Source organism: Sardina pilchardus, chromosome 4, assembly GCF_963854185.1.
Source record: "Sardina pilchardus chromosome 4, fSarPil1.1, whole genome shotgun sequence".
Classification (NCBI taxonomy): Eukaryota; Metazoa; Chordata; class Actinopteri; order Clupeiformes; family Clupeidae; genus Sardina; species Sardina pilchardus.
The window spans coordinates 24,949,647-24,977,521 of NC_084997.1; the positions used below are offsets into that span (position 1 = coordinate 24,949,647).

Genomic DNA, 27,875 nt, shown 5'->3' on the forward strand with positions numbered 1-27,875 from the left:
AAAACCGTCAAAAGCGTCAAAGTCGCTGGTGAAGCTCATAGCTCGACGCTCAACCCAGTTCGGTGCCGAAAGCGTCAAAGCCATGACGTGAAACATTTGAACAAACCACAAGCAGCAATCCTGCGAGTTTGACATTCTGATTAGTTGACGCTGAACCGTATCATAGCTCATTACCATAAAGTTAACTGAGGCTCAACTTTTTTTTGACGCCCGTGAAGCTCATGAAGCCCATGAAGCCACCCTCATGCCCAGAACACTTTTGACGCCGGTAACGCCGACTCTCCATAGAAAATGAATGATTTCCGGCGCTCTTGACGCTTTTGACGGTCTTGGTCTGAACGCACAGTAAGGCTTTTAAGGTGTCCTTGATCTACATGGCAAAATTGTACGGCAAAATTGTTTGTAAAAGTCCTAGTTTTGGCATTTGTGTGCCATATCATCAACTTCCTTTACAACTACCCTCTTCTTGAATTTACCCTTGGGGATCAATAAAGTATCTATCTATCTATCTATCTATCTATCTATCTGTTATTCTCCGTTAGTAAGAACATACTCAACCAATTGTGCTTCATGCTACGCTACATCCCATTTCAAACATTCACAAAGTAATCTGCATCCATAATGACAGGTTCTAACTTTCTCCACCCTCTCACGGGGTTATACTGTAGAGGTTAAATCTGATAGATAGATACATTAACATGCGCCAGTTACAGGATGCGGTAAAGAGAATTAGTATTCACAGCCTTGGCCTCTCATTCATATCAGCACTTTATTTTATACATACAGACCTGCATACACATCATCTCTCTGCTTATATGCAAGTACTCATCTCATCCTTCTCTCTCTCTCTCTCTCATACACACACACACACACACACACACACACCCACACACACGCACACATGCACACATACACACACACACACACACACACACACACACACACACACACACACACACACACACACACACACACACACACACCATACACACATTTTGTATTTCATCCAAATGCATTGTGTTAACATTGGATGTGGTGTGTGTGTCTCTCTATGTGTGTGTGTGTGTATGTGTGTGTGCCATGACAGAGCAGCTGTGCTGACAGTGAATAATGTATGTGTGCTCGCTCTGCATTGTCACTCTCCATTCAGCGCGTGTGATTGGGGGCCTATGGGAGCAGTGGATGCGGCTGGGGCTGCACCTCCACAGCCACTTCAGCAGCTCTGGCCAAACACACTTACCGCTATACACACACTATACAGGGGACCCATTGGTGTGTGTGTGTGTATGTCTGTGTGCGTGTGTGCTTACCGCTATATGCACACACTATACAGGGGACCCCCTGCACCTATACACATAGCCTCACTCACTATAGGTTACATAAACAATATGCTGCCTATTTATTGGTGTGTGGGTATGTGATTGTACATATAGGCCCACCGTATATATGTGTGTGTGCGTGTATGTGTGTGTGTTTCTGCGTGTGTATACAGTATGTATATGTGTGTGTGTTTGTGTGTGTTTGTGTGTGTGTGTGTGTGTGTGTGTGTGTGTGTGTGTGTGTGTGTATGTAAGTGTGTGTGTTGTGTTTGTACAGCCAGATCAATACCCGTTAGTTGGTTCACCTAATCTCCAGCCTGGCTTAAGTTCTTAAAAGTGCCCTCTCCCTCTGTGCGCAGTGGGCTCAGCACGTGTTATTACAATGGCCCTTTTCTCATAATGCTGAAAGCCGCCAAATTGAGTTATCTGTGGCCCTGGATCAGCCAAAGTTATTACTATGGGCTGCCTCTCATTTCCATGGCAGCAAGACGGACAGCTACGTGCAACTGGATCCGGGCCCCGCGTCCTCTTCAAAATAGACACGCTTAAAATCATACCGGCAGGTTGACGTGCACACAAGTCGCTGATATCGCAGTAGAGGGGGATTTAGTGCCTGGGGGTCCCTTGTGTTTGTTTATCTGGTTCAGTACCTGTTCGTCAGCGACTGTGAGAAAATCAGAGACACGCAGCACACCTGTTTGTGTGTGAGTGTGTGTGTAGGTATGTGTGTGTGTGTGTGTGTGTGTGTGTGTGTGTGTGTACTTTGGTGTAGGTGTCTGTATACATGTGTGTGTCTGTGTGTGTGTGTGTGTGTGTATGTATGTGTCTGTCTCTATGTGTGTGTGTGTGTGTGTGTGTGTGTGTGTGTGTGTGTGTGTGTGTGTGTGTGTGTGTGTGTGTGTGTGTGTATGTGTGTGTGTGTGTGTGTGTGTGTGTGTGTGTGTGTGTGTGTGTGTGTGTATGTGTCTGTCTCTGTGTGTGTGTGTGTGTGTGTGTGTTTGTGCAGGCACTGCAGGTATACAGTACGTCCGTACGCACTGTGCGTACCATAGGCTACTCATCATCAAGAGAGAATTTGCTCTGTTTGTGAACACACACCAAGTTGGCCTATACATAACCTCCAAACGTTGCACAGTATCCCATTAATGGTGTGACAGGCTATTTAAACACCTTATCAAAATCAACTTAATGCAGAACTATATGCATGCACACCTTTTGTTTGAGCAGAAGACGGAATGACAGCCCACGGACGCAGTGGGCTAGATGGGAGTGCATATCATAACATTTATAGCTGCAGGCGCCCCTGTGTGTGTGTGTGTGTGTGTGTGTGTGTGTGTGTGTGTGTGTGTGTGTGTGTGTGTGTGTGTGTGTGTGTGTGTGTGTGTGTGTGTGAGTGTGAGTGTGTGTCTGCGCATGTGTGGGTTTGCCTCTGTGTAGTGTGTGAATGTGTATTGATGTGTGTTTGTTTGAGTATAAGTGGGTGAGTGCATCTGTCTGTATGTGTGTGTGTGTGTGCGTGCGTGCTTGCGTGCCTGTGCGTGCGTGCGTGCGTGTGTGTGTGTGTGTGTGTGTGTGTGTGTGCGTGTGTGTGTGTGTGTGTGTGCATGTTTGTGTGTGTGTGCGTGTCTGTGTGTATAAAACTGTGTTATTACAATCGATCAGCTCAAATCTAACCCCTGTCCCAGAGGAGAGGCATGAGGGAGGGAGGGAGGCTTAAGACCCAGATCAAGAGATAAACCCCTCCTCTCCCACACAGCCATACATCCAGCTCTCTGAGTAGGAGGAAGACAGGATAGAGGAGAGAGGCACGGAGGGAGAGAAACACGGGAGGGACAGAGACGGAGTACAAGACGGGGAAAAGGAACGAATGATGGAGAAGGAGAGAGTGGGTGTGAAAGAGATGGACTTAGGCAGAAAGATTGAGAGAGAAAAGAGAGAAAGAGAGAGATGTGCATAAAGTGAAACAAAAATAATCCTATTTAAAGATAGATTCTCTCTCTCTAGACTTTGTATATCATCACCAAGTACCCTTGAGAAATTGTCAAATGCCATTTACATCAATCCATGCCAGTATGCTGCCTACGTACAGTCATAAACAATTTGTCCTTTAAAAAAGTACTGTAAAGTTCAACCAGTCCATTCTTTTTTTCTCCATCAACATTTAACATGTTTGAGGGCATGTGTTTTCTTCTTCTTCTTCCTCTTCCATGGGCATGCTCATGACAGTTCCCAAAAATGGAATGTACGTTGTTTGCTTTATCAGACATTGCCATGGTAACCGGAGTGGGCTGAAAGAGAGTGGAGACGAGGCGAGGTTTTTCGAAACGCTGGATGTGTTACAGAATCCCCATCGCTGCCTACTCCTGCCATGGAGTCTGGAGAGTTCTCACTTCCAAAACAATAACGCGCAAAGCCCTTTTCCACAGCACAGAGATTTGCAAAACACCCCAAGTATTACTTTTCTTGATTTCATGGGTATAGCCAGATCACTTCAAAATTCACTTCCCCTTAAACACAAGACGGTGTCTTCCTATAGCAATATTGCGCAGTAGTTTTATGCCTTGCTTGTTTTCTTTTGTGAACTGGGGATTGTATTCCATTCTATAAACGAACAGACAGAAGAACAGTTGCTTTGTGTGTGTGTGTGTGTGTGTGTGTGTGTGTGTGTGTGTGTGTGTGTGAGAGAGAGAGAGAGACTCCTTTGCCTTCACAGATGGGTCATATTTAACTATTAATGGGACAAGAGCAGGATCCAGGCTGTTTATGCTCACTCCCACGCTTTCACTCCTCCTCCTACTACTACTACTACCAACACTCTTCCTCTTCCTCCTCCTCCTCCTCCTCTTCTTCTTTCTTCTTCTCTTCCTCCTCCTCCTCCTACTACTACTGCTCTTCCTCTTCCTTCTCCTCCTCCTACAGTACCACCACCCTTCCTCCTCCTCCTTCTCCTCCTACTACTACCACCTCTCCTCCTCCTCCTACTCTTCCTCGTCGTCATCCTCCTCGTGTTATCCAGCCTCAGGGAGGATGAAGTCTACCACTGAGACGTGGATTATTAATTAGAGGTGTGCTGTGTAAGTTGCTTCTATGATCATAATGTAGCCAGCAATAAGCAAGAGGCTTTTCTGATCTCTTCATGAATCTTCTCCTTTTACGGCGTTTGAAGTGTAAATGATGAGATACACTGCTAGCAATGGCTGGGACATCTGCGGTGTAACATAGTACTTCTGGATAAGTTATGTCCAGTACATTACTGTAATTTACAACATCATTATGGGAAATGGTAAAGTAATTGGACAATACTCTACAACTGTTTTCTGTACATTACATAACTGCACTATGGCTGAACACTACTTCCAAAATCATCAAAGTCTAATAGCCCAATGCAGAAGGACTTCACATCCTCACCACATTTAGCTTTACATTAAATATGTGATATAAACATGTTTTTAGGGGTTAATCAACGACTGGAGTGCATTTTCAACAACGTGTTGTTGTGTAGAGAATAAAGGTATACAGGATACGCATTCCCAGAGCCATCCGTGGTCAGAAACCCCAAATTCAGAATTCTAGCCTCTTGGTTAGAGCGGTATGTGAGCCCAGCTCCATGTCTTCACGGACAGTGCCTTGCTATATCTGCTAGGAATCTACAAGTAGTGGACACAGAACAAATTCCGACCTCCATTTCCTTCATTCCTTTGCCTTAGACCCGTCTAGATGTGCTTTTCTCATCTTGTGGGAGCATCTCACTCCATCTACAAATGGGACACATACTGTAACTGTGTTCCAAGGTTGAGAATCCTATAAAGTAATTGGTTCTCTCCCAACAATATTGCTCACTTCCCCTCACCTCGGCGACTCCTGCTTCGCCGTGCCCAGAGATTGGCCGATTGCTGCCCCTGCAGAAGGAGGGGGTGGAATTGCGGGGTTATAAAACATACCAGAGGAAATGGCTATCTGATAGATAGACACCGATAACAACACAAGTATGAGGGAAGGAAGGCTCATATTTATGGTGTTCCCAGTGGCCAGGCCAAGAAATCTGGCAAGTTGCAGTCCTCAACTCAGACAAGAGATTGTTTATATTGGGTACAGAGACGCATTATTTGCTAAGCTCCTATTCCATGACTGAGAAATAAGTAATAGTGTGTAGCAACATTGTTAGAAGAATCATCTATCTTCCACAATCAGTGATTGTAGTGTTGTTGAAGGTAAACTTGAGGAACATCATGCAATGCTAATATTCAAACATACTGTAAACGACATTTACATGTAAAAGGAAGATTTGTGCAGACAGCCCTCATGTTGGTTCAATTGGTGCAGTTTCCTTGTTGGATGAAAGGTGACTGAGACTCATGACTTCAGAACACGATTCTTCATCCTTCACTCTTCTTCATCCACTGTAATGTAAAACCTTTTTTGTCGTCTATTCTATCCATTCTTTCCTGCATACTCATTTTAACTGGCCAAGGCAGTAGCTCGTTTAGTCTGTAGCTTGCGTTATTCGTCACCCTAAACGTTTTCAGCTTTGTTGTGTTTGTTGTGTGAACTTCTGCTGCTCTGTTCCTCTCATAACGAACACTAGGTGGATCTGTGCCCCTGATTTCATAAGTTTGTCTCTCTGAGCATCTGCTCCGTGTCAATTGTTCATTATCTGCCAGTCGAGCCAACCGAGGGCCGACTCCAGTCCAGATGAGGAGCTGTTTGGAAAGACACCTCTGACATTTTCATTAATTAGAAGTCATAGCGACCCAAAGGCTCTTTTCATTTCAATTCTGCTATTTTTGGCAAGTTAAGATTCACCAAGAAGAGGATATTTTCGCTGGGTAAACTCTTTTCTTGAGATAAATTAAAATACAAAAATAAAAAGCATTTCTGATAAACCATACCCTGCCCACTTCCCCCACCCCCAACCACCATTACAGTATGTCTAATCTCTTCTCTTTATTCATCTACATTATCCACCATGGCATGTGTACAGAAGATAAAACATCTAAAATAATAAGATGAAACATCTCCTGTGTGTTAGCCGTTCAGAGACTGGAGCTTAATTTGAACGGAAGACTTTGCTGTGCTGTATCACTAAAGGCCGGTAGTGCTCACCTTCTCAAGTCTCCTGTGGCACAAACTTTTTAATTAGCCGGCTGAGCACCAGAGAAGCTCCCGAAAACACTGCACCTTATTTTTTATTATAAATATGTAAAATAAATAAATGTATAGATAAATAGATAATAGTATACTCCCTAAAAAGAGTCATTAATGAGATGGTTAACCATCCAGGGTCAACAGTAACAAAACTTGCATTAAATAGTTTGTCCAACATACACACACGCACACGCGCACACACAAACAGAGGGAGAGAGAGGGAGAGAGAGAGAGAGAGAGAGAGAGAGATAGAGAGAGAGAGAGAGAGACAAAAAAACCCTCCAAAACCGGCCCCGAATATCACACATAACTTGATTTTATTATTACTCAAATGTTCAGGAAAGGCAAAAGGAGCCATGTCACAGGAAACCATTCAACTCCTTGCAGATTAACAAAAGCATCTAAGGAAATGTTATGAATGAATTTAAAAGCGTATTTAATGTATATTGTTCCTTTTATGATTGGCATCTTTCACTTTCCCTTTTGTTTCAACAGATGGCGCTGTTTCACAACAATTTCTTACAGAGTGCATCCAAAAGCAGACATTGCTGAGGACAAGACTAATGGTGGTTTATGGTTAATGGTGTTTTCTGTTCCTGCTCAAACTGAAAATACTGCTTGAGAAGAGGGATCTATTTTTGTGTGCTGGAAGGCCGGGAAGCTCTCTTTGACATCACTGTTTGGGTAGAGGAAACATCCAAACATATGCTGACACGAACGTTGGCCAAAAACAGGTAATGAATGGAGGAGGACGCTGGATAAGAGAATGAGAGGATTTGGGAACAGGTGAGTGTATCATGCTTGCACTGCTCTTCTACATATACAGTAAAAGCCTCTTTTTTTGAATTCAGACTTATTTAACATCTATATCAAAATGCTCCCATGTAAGAAATGCACTTGACCTTACGATATGTAGGATTTTTTAATCTAATGAATACTGTGTCCAAAGATTGGTACACAGATATGTATCTGTCCACTAATAGTGCTATGCAGTTTAAAGAAGTGATGAACCTTCATTGTTCATACGAGACGTGACTTCCTCTTGAGGTTGGAAACAGAGGTCACTGAGTTGGGGTTTGAGGTGCTATCTCGAGGCAGGAAGAGGTGACTGATATCTTTTGAAGTGGAACATCTTCTTTGAATGCTCCTCCTGAGAGGCGTCGTTAGCAGCAGTATGTGTCATGTAGCGTAGCCAGTGTGGCGGGCCCCTGATGACCCGTTCTCACCACCCCAGCAGCAGCAGCAGCAGCAGCAGCTATAGCGCTCAGGAGACAGAGAGAGGATGAGCGGAGAGAGGAGCAGCGGATGGAGAATGGGGTCAGTGTGGTGGTGTAGGGGGCACGGTGGTGGTGGTGGGGGCACTGCACTTGGCAACAATACACAAACAAAGCAACTATTCACAATGGAAAATCTCACGCTGAGACTAAGAGACAGTCAACATATACAGTAGCCTACTTACAATGCATACTGTACATACAGTACATACATACATTCACACATACATACAAAATAATGCAAATGTACACATGTAGTACAACTACGCAGACAGACGGCTAGATAGAAATATAAATAGTAAAGCCATTTTGGATTCAGAAGCTATTGTCACGAGGAAGACAGAGGTCAAAAAGTCAACAGAGGGAGCACTGTCACAGTAGTACTGCTGTGCATGCCAACAGTCCACAGCAACTGCTCACAAACTGAAGCATCCTAGAATCCTACCACATCTGTGCCAGTACCTATACACTAGAATCCTACCACATCTGTGCCAGTACCTATACACTAGAATCCTACCACATCTGTGCCAGTACCTATACACTAGAATTCTACCACATTTGTGCCAGTACTTATACACTAGCTGGTTACACAACAGCAGCCCTTGATGGCTAAGATCAGAGCTGGGCAGTATTTGTGATACATGTATTTAAAATACATTTAAAATGCGAAATATTTTTTTGTTGTTGTTATTTGTATTTTATTGGGTTGAGGAAAATTACTTTGTATTTTGTATCAAAAATATGAAAATGTATGACAATACATTTTGATATATGTTTGCCCATCCCTGGCTAAGCTGCTGTTGAGATAGAATAGCGTGGGGGCGTTGTGGCACAACAGGCCACAGCGCTCGTGCCATTTACGGGTCCGAGTACCCACAGGGATCCAGGTTCGACTCCGACCTCCGGTCATTTCCCGATCCCACCCCGTCTCTCTCTCCCACTCACTTTCTGTCTCTCTCTACTATCCTGTATGAATAAAGGCAAAAAAGCCCAAAACATGTACTTTAAAAAAAAAAAAATGTGAGGAGCCAAGCTAAATCTCTGTGTTGTTTGTGGCACTGTAATAACAAATATATATTTCTCTGAAGCAACTGAGGACAGCTATTTGCAAAAAAATCTATTTACTCGCCTGTCAATCAATGTAGCAGCATATAGGTACAGAAATATGAATTTCTCTTTGTGGACAATAAATATCTTTCAATCTATCTATTTGTCAGAACAGTCTACTGCAGGAGACAGTGGAACAGCATGTTGAACAGTACACCTCCGTCATCAAACCAAACCAATCTGTCTGGTCATTCCGTGTCTCCATTGTCATGTGACGGTTTGGTTCTGAAGGAGCAACGCCATTAAATGTGAGAATGTGATTCACATCCCGGCGTACTTGTCACATGGCACTGTTGTCAGACAATGGGCAACTCTTACAAACACACATCCATCACCTCTTTCATCTTGCAAGGGTGTTTGCTCTGTCTTCATTCTGTCTCTCTGCTCCTCTTTCTGTCAGTCTTTAGCCAATCACTAAAGTAGTCTCTCACTCCCCCATATACTACTTATATAGGCTACTGTAACTTTGGCCTCGATGCACTTCTGCAAAGTTTTTTTGTTTTGTTTTATTTGTGCATCCACCGCAGACCATGAACAGAAGACCAGGAACTAGATCTCCTCACGAGGGTTTATTTTTACTTTACTTTAGAGAGAGAGGGCAATAACTCCCCTTTCTTTTGTCTGGACAGGACCGCAAACAAAATGAGAAGTTACTGTGAGCGGGAGACCACTGAACTCTCACAGCAACCCCCCCCCCCCCCCAAAAAAATAAAACGCACACACCTCTGCTTCCTCTCACACTTTCACATGTTCACTGCTTGGCCTAGCTATAGCTGGAAATTGGGATGGATGGAGGACAAACTTTTCAACTTTTCAGCCTTTTAACCCCCTCATGGACGGGTTGGCAGTAAACCGAATTACCCCTTGGAGGACTAATAAAGTTTTCTGAATCTGAATCTGAATCTGGACTCTCGATTATTTCAGATCTTATTACAGATCCCATGTAATAAAGCAGCACAATTGTACAGTACATGACGGATACAGTACATGCTTCTGCTAGAGTCACTGTGGTGCAGACATGCAATCACATCATGAGTCACCCCATCCACCAACGAATGAAAGTGTGGGGACTAGCAGTCTGCATCAAAAGCTAGTGTGAGGTTTTTTTGCAGACGTTTTGCAGCTTTGCGGTCTTTGCTTTGTTCATCCTATTATCTGATTGTGTACAAAAACCAGAGTTCAGGCTGCTGAACATGGCCGACTTTTTGGCGCACACGGACATACTGTACACTCAACTCCTTAGCTAACCACCCAACCCCCCCCCCCCCACACACACACATACACACACTTGAGCTGCAATGGCCGTCAGAGGAGGATGTAATCACCAATCACGTAGGTCCAATATGCTTAGTTGATTACCGGAGCGGTGAGTGTCAGAGCAAGAGCAAGGGAGGTGCAGTGTGTGTATGTGTGTGTGTGTGTGTATATGTGTGTGTGCGTGTGTGTGTGTGTGTGTGTGTGTGTGTGTGTGTGTGTGCGCGTGCATGCGTGTGTGTGTGTGTGTGTGTGTGTATGAGGGAGGTGCAGTGGGTGTGACAGCTGACTCAGAGGGACGGCTTAGATCATTGTGTGCTCATTAAACAGCAATATGGCCAAATGAAGGAAAAAATCATGAGAGCCTGAATTACTGTTCAGACATCTCATAAAGGTGAGGCAGGAGAATATGAGCTCAGTCCGACAAGTGTGTGTGTGTGTGTGTGTGTGTGTGTGTGTGTGTGAGCAAGGGATGGTGACAGAATTTGTGTAAGAGACAAAGACAGAGTACTGTGGAGTGTGTGTGAAAGAATGTGTGTGTGTGTGTGTGAGGTATATGGACTGTGTGACAAGTTGTGTGTGCGTGTGTGTGTACATTATGTGTGTGTGTTGTATTTGTTTTAGTTTCATGCATCAAAGCATATCTGTGTCGTCTTGGGATCAATAACCTTGGTAACTGGAGCCACTGCACTCCCATAAACAAACAAGAAAAAAAGCACAACGGCAAACAGACCAAAAAGCTCCCTCATGAATAAATATGCGACCTGCCGGCAGGAGCCAACATAAAAGCCCCATTACCACTACACACTGGAGAGATGGCCCCAGACCAGGCCTCCTGTTGCCCCTTTCCCAATCACACCTCCCTCGGGAAGCAATGAGCCGGGCCACAGAGCATGACGCAAGGGCTCCCAGACACACGCAACACACGGGCCGGGCCCTCTTGCATGACAGTGGCTGCGGCGGCGGCCGAGGAAGGAGCAGCGATATTGCGCAGGAGTGGCGGGGGAGCGGGCGGGATCTTCAGTGTGGTCGGTTTCCTCTGGAGCGTTACTGGTGTGGATCGTAATGGGTTGGCCCACCTCACTGGAGTCCCTCAACGCATCAGACCGAACATAAGTGCCTTATGTTTCGCCAGAGGGCTCCTATTTAAGTGTTACAAGATTGGCTACTTCGCCTGTGAGGGAACGCAACAACGGGTGCCCGGGGAGGGAATGTCTTCCATCTAAAGTGTATTTGTTTTTACATTAGAGTTACAATGGTGAAGTAAAAAAAAAAAAAAAAAAAAAAACAGGAAAATGTAGTTGCTGGCTGCAGTGACTTATTTACTCTAGAATTGCACAAAAAACAGCCGCTGTCCCGTTCGTTTCCTTTCAGCTGCGTGACAAGGTGTCCTCTTAAGTGACACAATTTGTCAGCCACAGCTCCCTGAAGCACGAGTGTGATGACAGTCAAACGGAAATAGGCAGCCGGCAATCACCACAATCAACTTCCTGCTTTATAAGAACCGTCAGTCAATGTACCTCAATCACGCAACCCAAATTGTTCAGCCACTAGTGCACTGTGAGAAGGGGGTGTGGACTTTAACATTAAACAAAGTAGTTCTCTCAAAAGCTAATGGCATAGGCAAAGATTTTTTTTAATTTTCATTAACAGCAATTTGGTACAAAATATGTTTTTAAGGATCATGTGCAAATGTTTTCACTCTTTAAATCCTAGTAAAAAAATAGACTATGCGAAGGAGAAGAATAATAACACTTAAGCAACAAGTATGTATGCTGTATAATGATAAGACAAATAGGCAATAAAGCAATTTATAATGAAAGAAGGTCATAGACATCTATTGAGTAGCAGCTTGTAAAAACCATACTAACAGAAAATGTTTAGTTATCAGCCATTCAAGAAATCTTATTCCATCCATATGCCCCTTGTTGCTACACAGAGCACCACAATTACACCAAAAGTTTGTGTGCACTGGAGTTTGGCACTGATTGCTGTTTGGTGTTTTTTCTTTTCTTTTTTTAAAGAGGTATTTAGAAAGTCTCTGAGGCGTGAGTCATTATAGGATGTCATTATGACTGATACAAGTAACATGACGAACTACAATAAATCTAAAACTACTGTAGCCACAAGTTTCCTACATCCCATGAGGCCTTGCATCAAAAATGGTAGCAACTTCCACTTCTCACTATAGAATGGGATGTGTTTGAGAGTTTTTTTTTTTTTTTAGTTTAAGTTCTTCATTGAATTTCATTCTTGAATTTCCCCTTGGGGATCAATAAAATATCTATCTATCTATCTATCTATCTATCTATCTATCCATCTTCAAACATATTCTTTTTGATTTATCATCTTTTGGGAGACGATCAAAACTGTACTATCATCAGCAGGAACACTGTGATTTAGCCTGAAAAAGTCACTAAATTAGCTTAGTCCAGTTACTGTATATGTTACTGCACATGTCTCTAAGCTTCGTAATCTATCATAAAGCTTTGCGACTCTAAACAGTTAATAATAATCGGAGAAATACTTGGCCTCTTCGCTAACTAGCACACAAAATACCATAGGTATACTACTTCTGCCGCCTCACTGGAAGTTTTACCCACTTTCTTCTTTACAGCAGCACCCCGCAGAAACTTGGAAATAAACATAAAAAAAAAACATATAAAAACCAACAAGTGCACTTCAAAGGTATGGGAAGGACCCACATAACTCATCTGAGAAAGTGCTGCATTCTGCTATCCTTCAAATGCAGCCTTGGTGGTGATGGAGATGATCACAGCAGTCTTAGTTCCCCCCAACACGACAGAGGGGGCAGGGGGGGGGGGGGGGGGGGGGGGGGGGGTGATGAAATGCAGTGGTTTCAAAATCACAAGGCAACGCAAGCATAAGGCACTGTTCTCCACAGTCCAAGGCACAAACTGTGATAGATATCATCTGAAATGCTGTGGCAACTCCTTCCGCAGTTCAATTACACTTCCCCATTCTCCTAGTTCTTTGGCAATTGTACGTCATAACACTGATGTTCTCGAATACAGATAAAGGCATGTCTGTCCACAGGAGCAAAAAATTAAAATATGTTTTCTGAAAAAAAAAGTGGTGCAAAATTGTTGTTTTAAGCTACAAGTCCAAATATGATCGCAGCTTGTCTGAGAAGGCAAGCAGAAGTCTCATGAAAGGAATGGTACCATGTGTCCACCTCCGAGATAAGACCAAGCTTTCGACATTTCACATCCCTGCTTCTGCCTTTGGCGCCCCGTGTCTGAAAAAACCTTTCGGCCTGGTCCTCAGCATCTTGAGCCCCGACGTACCTCTCAGGCCTCGGTTGTTGGCTTCAGTGGGTTGTTCTCGGCCCACAGGGAATTCTTGTTTTCTTTCTGAGCTACGGTCGTCTTGCGTAACTTCACGGCCAGAAACACCACGGCCGCGGCCAGAATCAACATGATGACGACGCACACGGGAATCGTGACGTCCGGGGAGCCTGCCACAGGAGCAGCTGGAACACAGAGGCAAACAGCGGTCAGAGGAGGAGGATGATGATGATGATGGTGTATGTGTGTGTGTGTGTGTGTGTGTGTGTGGTGTACGCAGCTACCTTGTTGGGGCTATTCTGGTGTAGACACACAGTACACATCTGTACAGTGTACAAAATACTGTACAGTGTACTTTTTGTGTGAGCTGAACATAGTCTATGGTGTCTGGCAGCTGAACTAGTTAAGTTTGTTTTAAGGTCACGGTGTCAATTCACAGAGAGGACACAATACGGGCTACTGATAAACATGGCTATGGCTATGGCTATGGCTATGGCTATGGCTATGGTTATTTAGCAGACGCCTTTGTCCAAAGCGACATACAAATAAATAACAATACAAATTAAATTAACAGTGAACAATTACAAACTAGGGAGAATAGTAATATTATCAGTAAAACAATAATTTTAAGCACTAACCTAATGAGAAATAAAACAGTGAAATGAGAATAGCAATCAAATAAGTCACTCAGTTAATTATATATAATAATAATAACTAAAGCATGGTATTGCTAAATTTAAGGACAATAGCAAAATAAATTTCAAATTCTATCAATAGACAAATTATAACAAAACAATACTATTATACAAACCATAATGTAACTAAAACATAAACCACTCTACCCTTTATCAAAACTTCTGCTCAATAAATATATGGCAACATTTGATAATGTGCCTAAATATGCTGTGCAGGTGTGTAGGGCGCCTTGTTTTACCTATGAGCACGGTGGATTTCCCGGACTGGTCTGTTGCCATCTTCACCCAGGTGTTAGTGACCGTCTTAACCCACTCCGCCACCTCGCATGAGTACTGACCGCTGTCCGTTGCCCCGACATGCGACATAGTCAAGGTGAAGAGTGTGAGCGTTGGCCGGGCAAACACAAGTCCCATCCTGTCTTTGTCCAAGTTCTGCAGAGTGCCATCCCTGGCGGATCTGAAAATGGCCTCCTTCTTGTCTTCGCCTCTGAACCAGGTGACCTCGAAGAGTGACTCCTCGCTGGACTTTGAGGTGATGTTGCAATCGACGTTAAACCCGGCTTGAAGGTCAGTCACATCGAGAAGGTGGTCTTGTTTATCCAGATGCAGATTTTTCGCTGTTTAAAAAATAAGAATAATAAAAAACACAGAACTGCCTTTTGTCTCAGGTTGCTAGTGTTCTGTGTCTTAATGAGGTGGGTGAGCTGAACGTACGTAGTCTATGATGTCTGGCAACTGAACCAGTTAAGTTTGTTTTAAGGTCACGGTGTCAAGTCACAGAGAGGAAACACTGTGGACTACTGATAAACATAAACCACTGTATCCTGTATCAAAACATCTGCTCAATAAATATATGGCAACATTTGATAATGTGCCTTAATATGCTGTACAGGTGTGCAGGGTGCCTTGTTTTACCTATGAGCACGGTGGATTTCCCAGACTGGTCTGTTGCCATCTTCTTCCAAGTGTTAGTGACCGTCTTGACCCACTCCGCCACCTCGCATGAGTACTGACCGGCGTCCGTTGCCCCGACGAGTGGCACAGTCAAGGTGAAGAGTGTGAGTGTTGGCCGGGCAAACACAAGGCCCTTTCTGTCTTTGTCCAAGTTCTGCAAGGTGCCATTCCTTGCGGATCTGAATATGGCCTTCTTTTGTTTCTTGTCTTCACCTCTGAACCAGGTGACCTCGAAGAGTGACTCCTCACTGGACTTTGAGGTGACGTGGCAATCGACGTTAAACCCGGCTCGAAGATCAGTCACATTGAGAAGGCGGTCTCGTTTATCCAGAAGCAGATTTCCCTCTGTTTAAAAAACAACAATGACAAAAAAACAGTCGGTTATTTAAGGTGAAACTGTGTTGTCACAAAAACTGCAGTGCATATCAAGTTATATCTTTGTGCCTAAGATTTACTTCACACAAGCCCATTTTAAGGTCAAACTAAACATCTTGGTCTAGAAGCAAGCAGAACATGAAGCCATATTTGAATTTGTTGCCAAAGAGCCCTCAGACACTGAAAAGAAATCTAAGAACTGGCATCTGAAGAAATAAACAAAGACTGCTTAAACAAAAATAATTAAAAAAAAAACATGATCTGAAAACTGAGGCATGTTGTAGCCTCAGACGACAATGCTGTGACAGTGAAGGGATCAGATTTGTCGTACCCAGCTCGCCCACACTGACAGTGATGACTCCTGACTGGTCAGAGGCCACAGTCTTCCACTGGCCATCGCCACCGCAGGCATGCTGACGAACCTCCACCTTGCAGTGGTACGCTCCGCTGTCGGAGGGCACTGCCGTCAGGATGCTCAGGCCAAAGGTGTCCTTAGTGGGGTGTGAGAACCGGAGCCGGTCCTGGTATCCTTCGTGGACCTTTAGGTGGCCGTTAAACATCTGTGTCAGCAGGGCCACGGAACCGTCGGAACCCAGTCTCTGGAACAGCCAGGTGACGGTGTAGATGGAAGAGGACGGGTCAGAGCCTTCAGTCTGCACGCTGCATTCAAGGTCCAACCTCTGACCCTCGGTCACTTCACGGTTCCTTGATGTCTTGTTCAAGCTGAAATCACTTTTAACTAGGCAGACAGAATGACACAGAAAATTATGGTTTAGCCATGATAGTGCATAATGTTACCGTAAAACTAATATTTAATGTTGTCCTCTCACTTAATACGAGGTTTTGTACTAGTACAATCATTCTGTTGTACATTTATATCATTACCCATGACTAAGTGTCATATTTGTTTATGCTCTGCGTCTACCTTCCGTTTGGATGTTTACGTTAAGCTCTCCTGAGCGGTTCTCAGCCAGTTTCCTCCAGCTTTTGTCAGGCATTAGCAGCCATTCTGTCACATGACAGGAATAGATGCCCACTTCTGAGGGCCCCACACTTAGGTACTTGAGGTCGAATTGCATGGGAGTGGGTCGCTTGAGCATCAGGCCACCTGCCGGTGAGTCCATAGCACGGAAGGTACCGTCCCGACTGGCATTGAAGACCATTTGGCTAATGCCTTTGTTCTGGGTTCGGGACCAGGTGACCTCAAAGACCGACCGGTCGCTAGAACGGGATTCGATAACGCAGTCCACGTTGAAGCCATCCTGGGGCTTAGTAGTCACACTCTTGCTGGTCTTCTGAAGATCCAGTGAGGCCGCTGTGGAGCATTTCAAGTTTCAAAGCAAAGATGAGTTATTGCTATACTGTATGTTATATTATATAGTTATAAAAGCATATATCATATTGTTATATGCTATATGCTATCTCCATAGGTTTATGTATATATGCCATACATCATAATATACATTCTACATAATACTCCATACACAGCTTATGCTATTTTACATACTGACTAAAGGACAAGTACTGTAGAAACTGTACATTTTATTTAAATGAAGACGAGACAAATCCAAGAATCTTACCTATCGGCTCTACGATGACCTGGGTGACCCCTGTTTCGCCTGAGCCCTTCTTCTCCCAGACCCCGGTGCACCCGTGCTGATACTGTTCCACCCCACACCAGTACTTCCCGCTGTCTCCCGGTTCCACGTTGGCCACGGTCAGGCGGTAGGTTTTCGGGTCGGTCCTAGAGAACCGGAGCCTGGACTGCAGACCAGCAGGGTCGTCACCATAAGTCAGGTCTCCCTGCTGGCTGTATGTGAGAAGGGTCAAGGTGGGGGAGTCGGATCCTGTGCTGGGGCTCTGGAAGTACCAGGTCAGGGAGAAGTGGGAGGAAGGGTCGTCCACTCCAGAGATTATGCTGCAGGTGAGGTCAACCTGCCCTCCTTCACGTTCTTTTGTCTGAGTGCTGGCTTTGTCCAGACGGAAATTACTGGCTGAAGAAACAGAGGAAGACGTTGATCTTTGTTAATAACCAAACTACTACATTATGCCCGTCACCAAGGGAGGGATCTCAAATAGTTCCTTCTGGCAGATCTACTTTTGAGTAAAATTCAGTTAAATTTTATGTATGTAGCCACTTTGACGTATCCTATCGTGATGTGCTAACTCATCATAAACACATTTATGCTGTAATTGTTATCTCTTATATCCACATACTGGTCTTATTAAGCGTGGTTGCTGAGAGCAGCACACTTATTGCTATCCGTCATGCAAGCACACATTTGTATCATTATTCCCGTCTCGCTATTTTTTGGCCAGCTCCTGCCCCCAGACCTTTTGAGATATCGCCACCGATCCAACACTGGAAGGTCTGGTCAGTAGCGGTGTAAGTTGCTCGAGAAGATGGCGTCACTGACCCTTGTCCATTGTACATGGTACATTGCGTGTCTTACATGTAGGGTAGCTCACCATATCCTTCGGCTTGAACGCTAAAAAAGGTATATGGGTCACAATATTATGAACATGTGAAATTGTGGGTTCCAAATCCAGATCAGTTAAGAACCACTGCTTTAGACTATGCCTCACAAAATGTAAATCTTTGACGTCCATGATCCTTGGACCAAGCTTCACAAAAGGTGCCAAAAAGATTTTGGATTTTCAGAGGTATTTTGTCCAATATTCACAAAACATGACGTACATGGAAAATCTTTTTGATTTTCAACAATGTTCACAGCCATCAAAATCAGTCGTGAAGCCGCCAAGCAGGAAGTGAGTTCATATCTCAGCAAGGCTTTGATGTATGAAGTCCAGACTTGGTGCATGGACTTGAGATCCCATCCTCAGGATGCATATCTCAAGAGTGCTTTCACATATAGAAACCAAACTTGGTACACACAATAAATGTGGTGACATTCAACCACTAGGGGGCGCTTCAGTCACAGCAAGTTCGCTCATATCTAAGCAACACTCTCATTTCTCAAAACAAAACTTGGTACAGGGACTCTGGACTCCATTGCAAGAGCACACATCATTTGGTGCCCTTTGACCAAGGTCTCGCCGGAACCAGGAAAGATGTATATGTAATGTACGTAAATGCACTTTGACCTGTACACCCAATTTTGTAAAATGATGTACCGCTGGAATACTTGGACCAAGTCTAGTTCAACGAACCATATTTCACCATCTGCTCCAGTTGATGAACCGCACTTGGGCAAGCACACTTTTGCAGTTCCTTGGAAGCATTTTCTGGTTATTGTTGTTCTTTATCCTATTGTATATCGTTATTATTGTTGCTAACTTGTTTACCCTTTGCACATGCCTCACAGAGCCCCGAGTCTGAACCTTAAATTATAAGACTAATTTCTGGACACAATGGCTCAAAAATGCAATCTCACTCCCACAAAAGCAGAAATGAGATAGAGGAATCAAAAGTTGCAGTGGGTGCTCATTCTGCCACAGTGCAATGGCATGAGTCAGCAGAATGACCGGTTTGTCTGTCCCTCTCTCTGACCACACACACACACACCATAAAAGCGAATTTGAAGACCATAATAAATCGTCACGGATCAAAATAATATATTTGTTTGGAGCAATTTGTGCACGGTCTTTCTTTATAGTTATGATTTTAGTTTTTGACTCTGGATCCAGTTCAGATTCATTGCCTGTGCGTGCTTGCTGAACACTTTTTTTTTCACACACAATGAAAGCAAATTTGAAGACCATACACAAACAACCAAGTGGTCTATAAGAATATACCTCAAAACAATCATAAAATGAGGCCAAAGAAAAATAAAAATGTGTGGTGCTGCTACACCTCATAGAAGGATTTTGCTATTCTTGTTCTTGGCATCCTGTATTAACTTTGAACCTATGCTCCCAATTTGGATTGTAAGGCTCTTGTCCTGTTTTGTCCTGTCTTGTCCTGCCTTGTCCTGTCTTTGTTTACTTCCTGTGTCCTGTGCCATGTGCTCCTGTGTTTACCTCATGTATTTTCTGTCCCTTGTATCCCTATCTCTGCCCCTCCCTTGTGTCCAGTGCAGTGTTTTTTTATGCGGTCACTTCTTCTGGACTTGTTCCTCATTATTCTCATTAACATTTCCTCTTATTTGTCATGCATTTCGGTCCCACACTGCAAACTAAACAACACTTGCACCTGCGCGTACAGTACTTACGTTTTTCGCTGATCGTCACCTCCACGGTAGCGGTCTTGGGCGGGAGGGAGTACCACTCCCCAGAGGGGTCCTGGAGCCACTCCTGCACCTGGCATGTGTAGACGCCACTGTCACTGGCACCTGTCTGTCGCAGCGCCAGCTCGAACTTCGGCCCCGGGAGCGTGTTCGTGCCCGTCCTCTTGCCCGCGTCGTGGAGCGTCACAACGCCGTCAAGGTCACTGCTGGCGACCACGCGGCCGCCCACATCCCAGGTGACGTTAAAGCGGGAGGAGTTGGAGGTTGCCCCGGAAACCGCGCACGACACCTGGATGTCAGAGTTGACGACGCTTCTCAGGGCAGAGGAGGGGGTGAGTGATAACTTGCTGGCTGCAATACAGAGAAGAATGAATGATTGTCATTCTAAAGAGCAAAAGAGATACACAAACTTTGCCCAAATGTACAACATGCTGTTGCTATGAGCTAATCTCCAATTACCATATTTGCTGCATAGCAGGAAACAACACAACAGCACACACGGGAACATCACATTGTATACTTCCTGTATGAATGCTGTTCTACATACTGTATAACTTCCTGAATGAGGCCTTTCACATTGTACCTGGCTTCCGCACATTCACACCCAGAGGGTTTGATAGCTTCTTGGCTCTCTGCGTTTGCTTCAGGAAAGCTCCCACTTCACACTTGTAGAGGCCCGTGTTGTGGAGGCTTGCCTTGGTCATGGCCAGTGTGTACTGCGTGTTTTCCTCACTCACGACAGTGCTGAGCTGGTACCCTTCGGTCTCGCGGCCCCAGGCTATGTCCCCCGTGTGGCTCAACGAGACCACCATCTGCGGCTTAGAGGATGCAGTTTGCAGGTACTGCCAGGTCACAGACAGAGGCACTTTGGGGGCCCCCACACGGCACAGAAGACTGATCTCTTTGTTCACCTCCACGTTGGTAGTACGACTTTTTAAGGCCACTTTTACCAGTTCATCTAAGGGAAAATGACAGGTGTCATAAGGGCATGAAATGATGATGTACATAAAATCTCTGCATGATTGAAAAAAAACAAACAGCATGTCAATGGGTGATTATTGATGCTAGTTATGTATTCATTCATGTATTTATCTTATATTTACAGTATTGTTGAGGGGGTTAAATCAGAACTCTATGTTGGTTAGTGTTTGAGAATCTTTGATCATACCAATTGCCGTCACTTGGACAGAGCACTCCTGCGATTGGCTGGCCGTTTTCTCTCCACCATTGCTCCCGCTCCACTCGGACACGGTGCACTCGTAGACGCCGGCATCCGCAACCCCAGCCTCACCCATCTCCAGGACGACAATGCCATCAGCCGATCGGAACGTCCGCAACGCCTGCCGCTGGCGAAAATTTGGGGCCAGCTCCATCACACCCTCACGGCTTAGGCTGACCACCTCGCTGAACGAGCTGCCCTGTGAGACCGTCTTGTGTCGCCAGGCGACGGACAGCTCGCCGTGCGGCCCGGACACGTTGCAGGACAGGATGAGAGGTGCCCCCTCAGTGACACTCAGGCTTGGTACCATGGAGACCCTCAGTCCACTCGCTGGGAAAGGAAAGAGGACATGGTTTACTTTGCTATTGCCTTACGGCCAATGCTGACAAGGTTCTCAGACTGACTGCATGCCCTTATCGCAACATTTCTCCAAATAGCATGTCTGTGGTCTCAAACAAGTAATTCAAGCTTCAGCAAACTACATTTAGTAAAATGTATTCTGCACACTTGTTTGTACTTAGTAGACATGCATTACAGCAGTGATAGTGACTTGTGAAATTAATTATATTAAAATTATATTATATTAAATTATATTATTATGTCATACACATTTAAATTATTGTATAACATGCCCTTATATGCTTTTGTATGCAAGATTCTATTTATTTATTTTTTGTCGAAGACGTTCATGACGTTCTAGCATTTTTGAAAACCACATAGCAAATTAAAGGCTGATTCGCCACAGAGCTTTTATTTTGATATTTACGGAAGCCCTGAACCGCAAGAGAATATTTTTTTTTTTTAGATTTTATTCACATATGATAATACACATATGTAAAAAAAAAAAAGAATAATAATAAAAAAATCTTCCACATTTTTTTTTCTTCAGATATTATCTCATTATTTGGAGATGAAAATATATATATATTTGTTTTATTTTATTTTTTTTATATAGGTGTGTTATCTCGAAATGAGATATTATCTTGAAATAACGAGATATATGATCTTGAAATAACAAGATAACATCTCAAAAAAAAAAAAAAATCTGTAGATATTTAATGTTTACATGCTGAATTGGCTTCTGACCTTTAGGAGTGATGGTGACCTGCTGGGACTGGGACTGCTCGCTCTGAGCCTGACTGAACACCCCACCAGGGCCCCTCGTTTCCAGCCACACCCGGCACTGGTACGCCCCCTGGTCCTCCGCCCTGACTGGACGGAGGGTCAGCAGGTAGTCCTTCTCCGTGGTCTTGGCCACCCGTAGCTCGCCCTCGCGCTCCCTCCTCTCGTAGGCGGATGAGACGGTCAGTTTTCCCAGCGGCCCCACGCGCGCCAGCTCCTGCTCGTCCTTGAACCAGGCCACGGTGAAGAAGAGTTCCGGAAGCTTCTGGGTCTGGACGCTGCAGCGCACCTCCACAGCCTCGCCCTCCTGGAGATCAGCCTTGGCCACGTCGATGTTAGCAGCGAAAGAGTCTGCAGCCACATCTGGTGAAACAGGAAGTATGATGAGACGATCCATATTCACTATGACATGCCATGACACACATTCTAAAGCAGAAGCGCTTCACATGTTGCACAGAGAACACAGACCCATGTCTTTTATCAAACACACAATCAGCATGTAGAAGATTTGAATACCACATGAGGAGAGAGAGAGAGAGAGAGAGAGAGAGAGAGAGAGAGTTCAGCAAAAAGGAAGGCCACAAGTCTCACCGACAGCTTTGACGACCACGTCTGCGGGCGAAGCGCCTCGTTTAGCGACGGTGACCCAGGAGCGGTCGGGGTCCTGGATCCACTCCTGGACCCGGCAGAAGATGCTCCCCTGGTCACCCTGCTGCACTTTGGCCACGCGCAGCTGATACCGGGTCTCCTCCACCTTCTCGATCACCACCTGCCTCGACTTGTAGCGCTCCTCGTAGCCAGCCCCCGGCCGCACCGTCAAATCACGGTCCAGGCTGATGACAGGACGGGGTTCGGCCTCGCCTTTGGCGTGGAGAAGCCAGGTGACGGACAAGTGGGTATGCTGGAAGGTTTGGCTGGAGGCCTGGCACTCCAGCTGAAGGGTGTCCCCCTCAAAGAGAGTCACGGGGCTGGGTCCAGAATAGGTGGTGACCAGAGTGTCCTCCACCACTGAAGATGGAACAGTGATCAGAGAAATGCTATTCAGTAATTAAGCAGAAATCTCTGTTCACAGCAGATACAAACAACGATGCTGGTTGGTAGAGCAAACGTGGTCAGTTTTTGCTGTTTATTCACTAATCTGTTACAGATGTCTGGTTTTACTTGTTGATTACTTCAATGATGTTGAAATTTCACATGACACATAATTTTGCATAACAACTTTACATAACTGTGTAAGTTATGAGTCGGTCATTTGCAAAACATTGCAGTCATTGCTTTTATTGCACTGACCTGCAACCATAAGTAGCGACCACTAAGCGTGAATTCACCATCCTGCTACTTGAAAACAAGAAGATGATTGGTTGTAGCACTATTCTATTGCGTGGAGAGGGAATTGTACAATATATTTACAAAAAAATAAATAAAAAGTTGCAATGAAAATACTAAGTAATTAATTAGATAGCCCACCATTCAGGGATGTTTTAGCACTGTAGGTTCCCCAATAGCTGCCATCTGTGTTCGGAGTATGGCACTCGATCTCCGCAGTATCCTCCAGAAGAGCATTGTTGATGTGGAAGACGACAGATGACCCCGACTGCCTCTCAATCCAGATGTCCTTGCTTCGGACCCGTGACGAGAATACGGCGTAGGCGAAGTTTTCATCCCCGGTGCTGATCATCTGGATCTCCTGGTCAGGCCGGGTGGCCCGGTAGGCCGAGAAGCTGAAGTCTTGCTCATCCTTGCCCTTGAAGCCGCTGACGCTGCAGGTAATAGCGACGGGAAAGCCCTTGACTCGGTACAGCGGGCCAGCCTGGATCGTCACCATGCGCTGCGCCTGGCCAACATCTACATGGGAAAGCAAATCATCATCAGAATCTTCCTGTTTTTAGAATGCATTGGTTAATTCTGCAGTTCAGTCAGGAGCACTGTCATCTTGTCACTTTAAACATTTGGAGACATACAAACTGCCTTTGTATTTGTTCTATAGTAATTGTAGGTCTGTAGGCCCACCTAGATCTTCTTTCCGGGAGATCTAGTCTGGAAACCCACAGTTCATAACCTTTTCCCTCTGACAAGAAACATGTCAGACCAATCACCAATGAGAGAGGAAGACTAAACAGACGTATTGTGATAAACAGAACACCTGCAGACGTCAAAATACGCATTTGTAAAATGTATGGGTAAGGCTATTTGCACCCTGGTACAATTAGCATTGTATGCTAGTCATACTCTGGTGCAATAGAAGTGACTGCAATTTGTACCTTGGAGCACACAGAAATGTGTTCTAATACTCTGTCTGGTTCAAATATAAAACTTATCTTATAATTTTCTGGAATGCTTTTGTGAAATCTGCAAGGTTTTTGTTTTATTGTAATTGTGTGTGGGGGGGGGGGGGGCAGACTTGTATCGCAACTGAGCTTGTATTTTGACATTACATTTTACAGATATGATTGGCTTCGCTCTGATAAGCCAACATCTTTAGACGTATTCCAAGTATATTGCTAGATAGGGACAGGAGCACAGTCAATGAGGGCAATTGTGATATACAAATGATGCTAATGTTGAAATTCGACTGTGCGCTACAACCATTTCCTGTATTTGGCCATTGCAAGCAGAGAGGGGAACAGTCAGCTAGTTCAACCCTTAGCCACATTGAAATATAGCTTCTTTTGAAGCCAACAAACAATGTTTCCTTTAACATCAGCACTTGAAAGGCCGGATGTGAGTTGTTTCTGGACCAGAATCATCCCCCATCTCCAAACTAGAAATGCTGATTGCTCAAATGCATAATGTTGTGATACTTTTGTATCTAGATAAACATATGCTTTATCCTTTTACACCTGATCAACTGTCCTTAGACACTCTGCTAGAAAATACTGTGGTAAAATGCAGTGATGTGAGCAAATGTAGGACAAAATACCACAACCCTTTCATATACACAGTATAAACTTAGTACTAAGCTCACTCACAAATAATTGAGGACACAATTGGCTCTCACCACATCACAAGTTTACACTTCTTTTAGAAGCACTTTTTGCAATCTTGAATCTTGTGATCATCTACTTGTACAGTATAACACTTCCTAACCAAGAGTCTCATGCTTCTCTTCAGCGCATTTGTCATAGTGAGGAACAACCTTGACACACAAAAGACGAAGATGAAGACAAACAGTACATCCCTGTTCTATGGCCTGTCTGTGCAGAAGTAATTTTGCATTAGATGAAGATTGCAGGTGAAGTTTTCGAAGGAGAGGTAGCCTATATGTTTGTTTGGTTTTTAACACAAGTTATCCTTCCTAAACTCCTCCATTGTCAGAAATAGGGAAGATGTGCATCCTTGTGCAAATCAATAGAAACCAAATGTGAAAACTTCTCAAGTCCAGTGAGACCCAGCAACTCTTGGAAATAACATCAACCCTGACATGATAAACGGCACGCTTCAATAAGGATTTCAAAGATTAGGTAATAGAGATGAGTTCTTCCTTTTCAGACAGCTTCACATTTGTTTTAGTTCTTTCACACAAGGATATGTATTGTACTTGTACATATAAATGAAGTAGGCCTATTATTACTGTAATTGCAGTGTCTTTGTAGAAGCTATACAAGATGTAGTACAAAGCTGAAGTGTTTAAGTCTAACTGAAACATGTGGCTGTTTGATTCTCAAAATGATTTAAACGGGACTTTGTTACCATGGTGATACCTCTTCCTCTTTTACAGGGTAGAGTTGCTGCTTTTAACATGCACCAGCTTTCCACATGAAACTTTCCATTTGATAGCATTTGAAAGAACTAACCATCTTATATTTAAAACAAGGATTTAGCATCTTGGAGACCATGTCATACACTTCTCAATACACATTACAGTATGTGAGCTGTGATGGAATTTACCTACAGTATGCTTTCTTGGTACACCTACTGTACATACCTAAAGTACTACATACATGGTAAAACAAAAGGTTGCTGTGCTGTTTTAACTTTAACTTTACCACAGTATCCGTATATAGCCTTTCATACAGCCCAGTGTGTGTGTGTGTGTGTGTGAGAGAGAGATGAAAGATAGAGAGAGTTTGTGTGTGTGTGTGTGTGTGAGAGAGAGAGAAATGAAAGATAGAGAGAGTTTGTGTGTGTGTGTGTGTGTGTGTGTGTGTGTGTGTGTGTGTGTGTGTGTGTGTGTGTGTGTGTGTGTGTGTGTAAGAGAGAGAGAGAGAGAGTCGGTGTCTTACCTATCTGAAGCAGTCCCAGCAGGCACAGCAGGTGACAGAATGGCCACATGTGGACCTGAGACTCCATCCCGGGTCTCCGAGTCACTCCCAAGGCAAAGCCTCCACCAACACACTCATAGACGCACTCTCAAACACACCTACACAAGAGCCACACCTGGCTGACTACGCAACAGAGGTGGGTCACTGCGGTGCCTCTCTAAACGCAAACACACACACAAAAAAAAATCACAAAAGAGAAAGTGTGTGTACACACAAAGCCACACCCGAAGGCTTGGCCCATACGAAGCACCTGAAGCCAGGAGATTTACTTTTAGTATCGACGTTGACTTGACTGCAGCGCGGCAGTCTGGTCTGTCCGACGGTACGATGAGTGCAGCTGCACTTTGTGTTGTAAGAGGAAGATGTGGTTTTCCTGCTGTCTCTGGAGAGGCTTCATGTCACAGAAACACACACACACACACACACACACACACACTCACACACACACACACACAGATAGACACATAGACACAGACAGCCTTCACCACAGAGGAAGCAGGCGTCTATGACCTGCTTGCTTTTGCAAAAAAAGGATGCACTATATGCTTTAGTTTCCATGCGACACATTTGGGTATGTATTGATGAACTGATATATATGTAGCTGTACATTGGTTGGCTGGCTAATGAATGCTGGGTCTGTGTCAGCCTCTGGAGCTCAACTGGAAGGACAGGTTGTGTACCTACAGTAAGTGCCATGGGGCTCAGTTCCCCAGATAACACACTGGAGAGATGACCACAGCCTGCAGAAGAAAGGACATTTTGCATCAAAGTGTCCACTTTCCATGCATGAGCTGATAACATGAAAACATGTGTGGCACATGAACTTTTAGACCTAAAATAACACAAGTATGTTCAGTGTTGGCTCGATCAATGTACAAACCAGCCAGTCAAGTATCATGCAATGTTGGAGTCCTTCCTAGTTTTGTTTTTTTTAGTATCTGCTCAATGTATCACAAAACGAAACACACTCTTCACAATTCTTCAGCACATTTTTTGGAAGGGGGCCAAGCAGATATATGCGACGGCACCCATAGTATTTGTGTATTTCCTTATTCTGCCATGGGAGTCTATACAGCCCATAGGGCCATTTGATAAAACATTGTGACATTTGGTTTACTTCTGAACAGTCCCATTATTCTTTTCACCAAGTTTCTTGTTGTAGCTCGAGCATTCAGTTGGCCTATCGCCACCAACTGGTCAAAGTTGGACGTGCATGTGCATATGTATAATGTTACAGTAGCTCGATTTAGAAAATGTGGAATCCTTGGATCAAGCCGGGTTCAACACCATCTATGACATACATTTCTTCAATATTGGATTGTCCGCCATGCCGAATTATACCGGAAACACATTTAGCCCAATTTGCCACATATGATCTTGAAGCCAAGCCTTTAATTTTGGCTATAAGTTCATGTTTTTCTTCTCTCTCTCTCTCTGTTCCTTATCGTTTCACATGGTGAAGTATGTCACTCGAGACGAGAGACATAATCCTCTGAGTGGATTCACACAAAACCATATTCCAAAAAGGTTTCACAGTCTGTCGAACGACAGTACTTTTTTTGATGTGCAAATTATGGTTTGAATTTACAGACATCAAATTAGTACAAACGGGACCCATGGATTGGAAGTAGAAGAGCGGGACTTATGCACTGTA

General features: G+C 44.2%; 1 protein-coding gene across 1 annotated transcript; it reads right to left on the minus strand.

Annotated features, from left to right (window-relative positions):
• Nucleotides 1–11,695: 11,695 nt before the first annotated feature.
• Nucleotides 11,696–26,525, minus strand: LOC134078671 (immunoglobulin superfamily member 3-like). Its single transcript, XM_062534774.1, has 13 exons — nucleotides 26,183–26,525; nucleotides 23,427–23,804; nucleotides 22,551–22,967; nucleotides 21,924–22,322; nucleotides 20,787–21,167; nucleotides 20,202–20,576; nucleotides 19,604–19,969; nucleotides 17,012–17,425; nucleotides 16,357–16,746; nucleotides 15,763–16,170; nucleotides 15,018–15,401; nucleotides 14,342–14,719; nucleotides 11,696–13,592 (listed from the first exon to the last, which is right to left on the minus strand). Exons 1-13 carry the CDS (start codon nucleotides 26,247–26,249, stop codon nucleotides 13,411–13,413), a joined length of 4,539 nt encoding a protein of 1,512 aa, XP_062390758.1. The 5' UTR covers nucleotides 26,250–26,525; the 3' UTR covers nucleotides 11,696–13,410.
• Nucleotides 26,526–27,875: the final 1,350 nt, after the last annotated feature.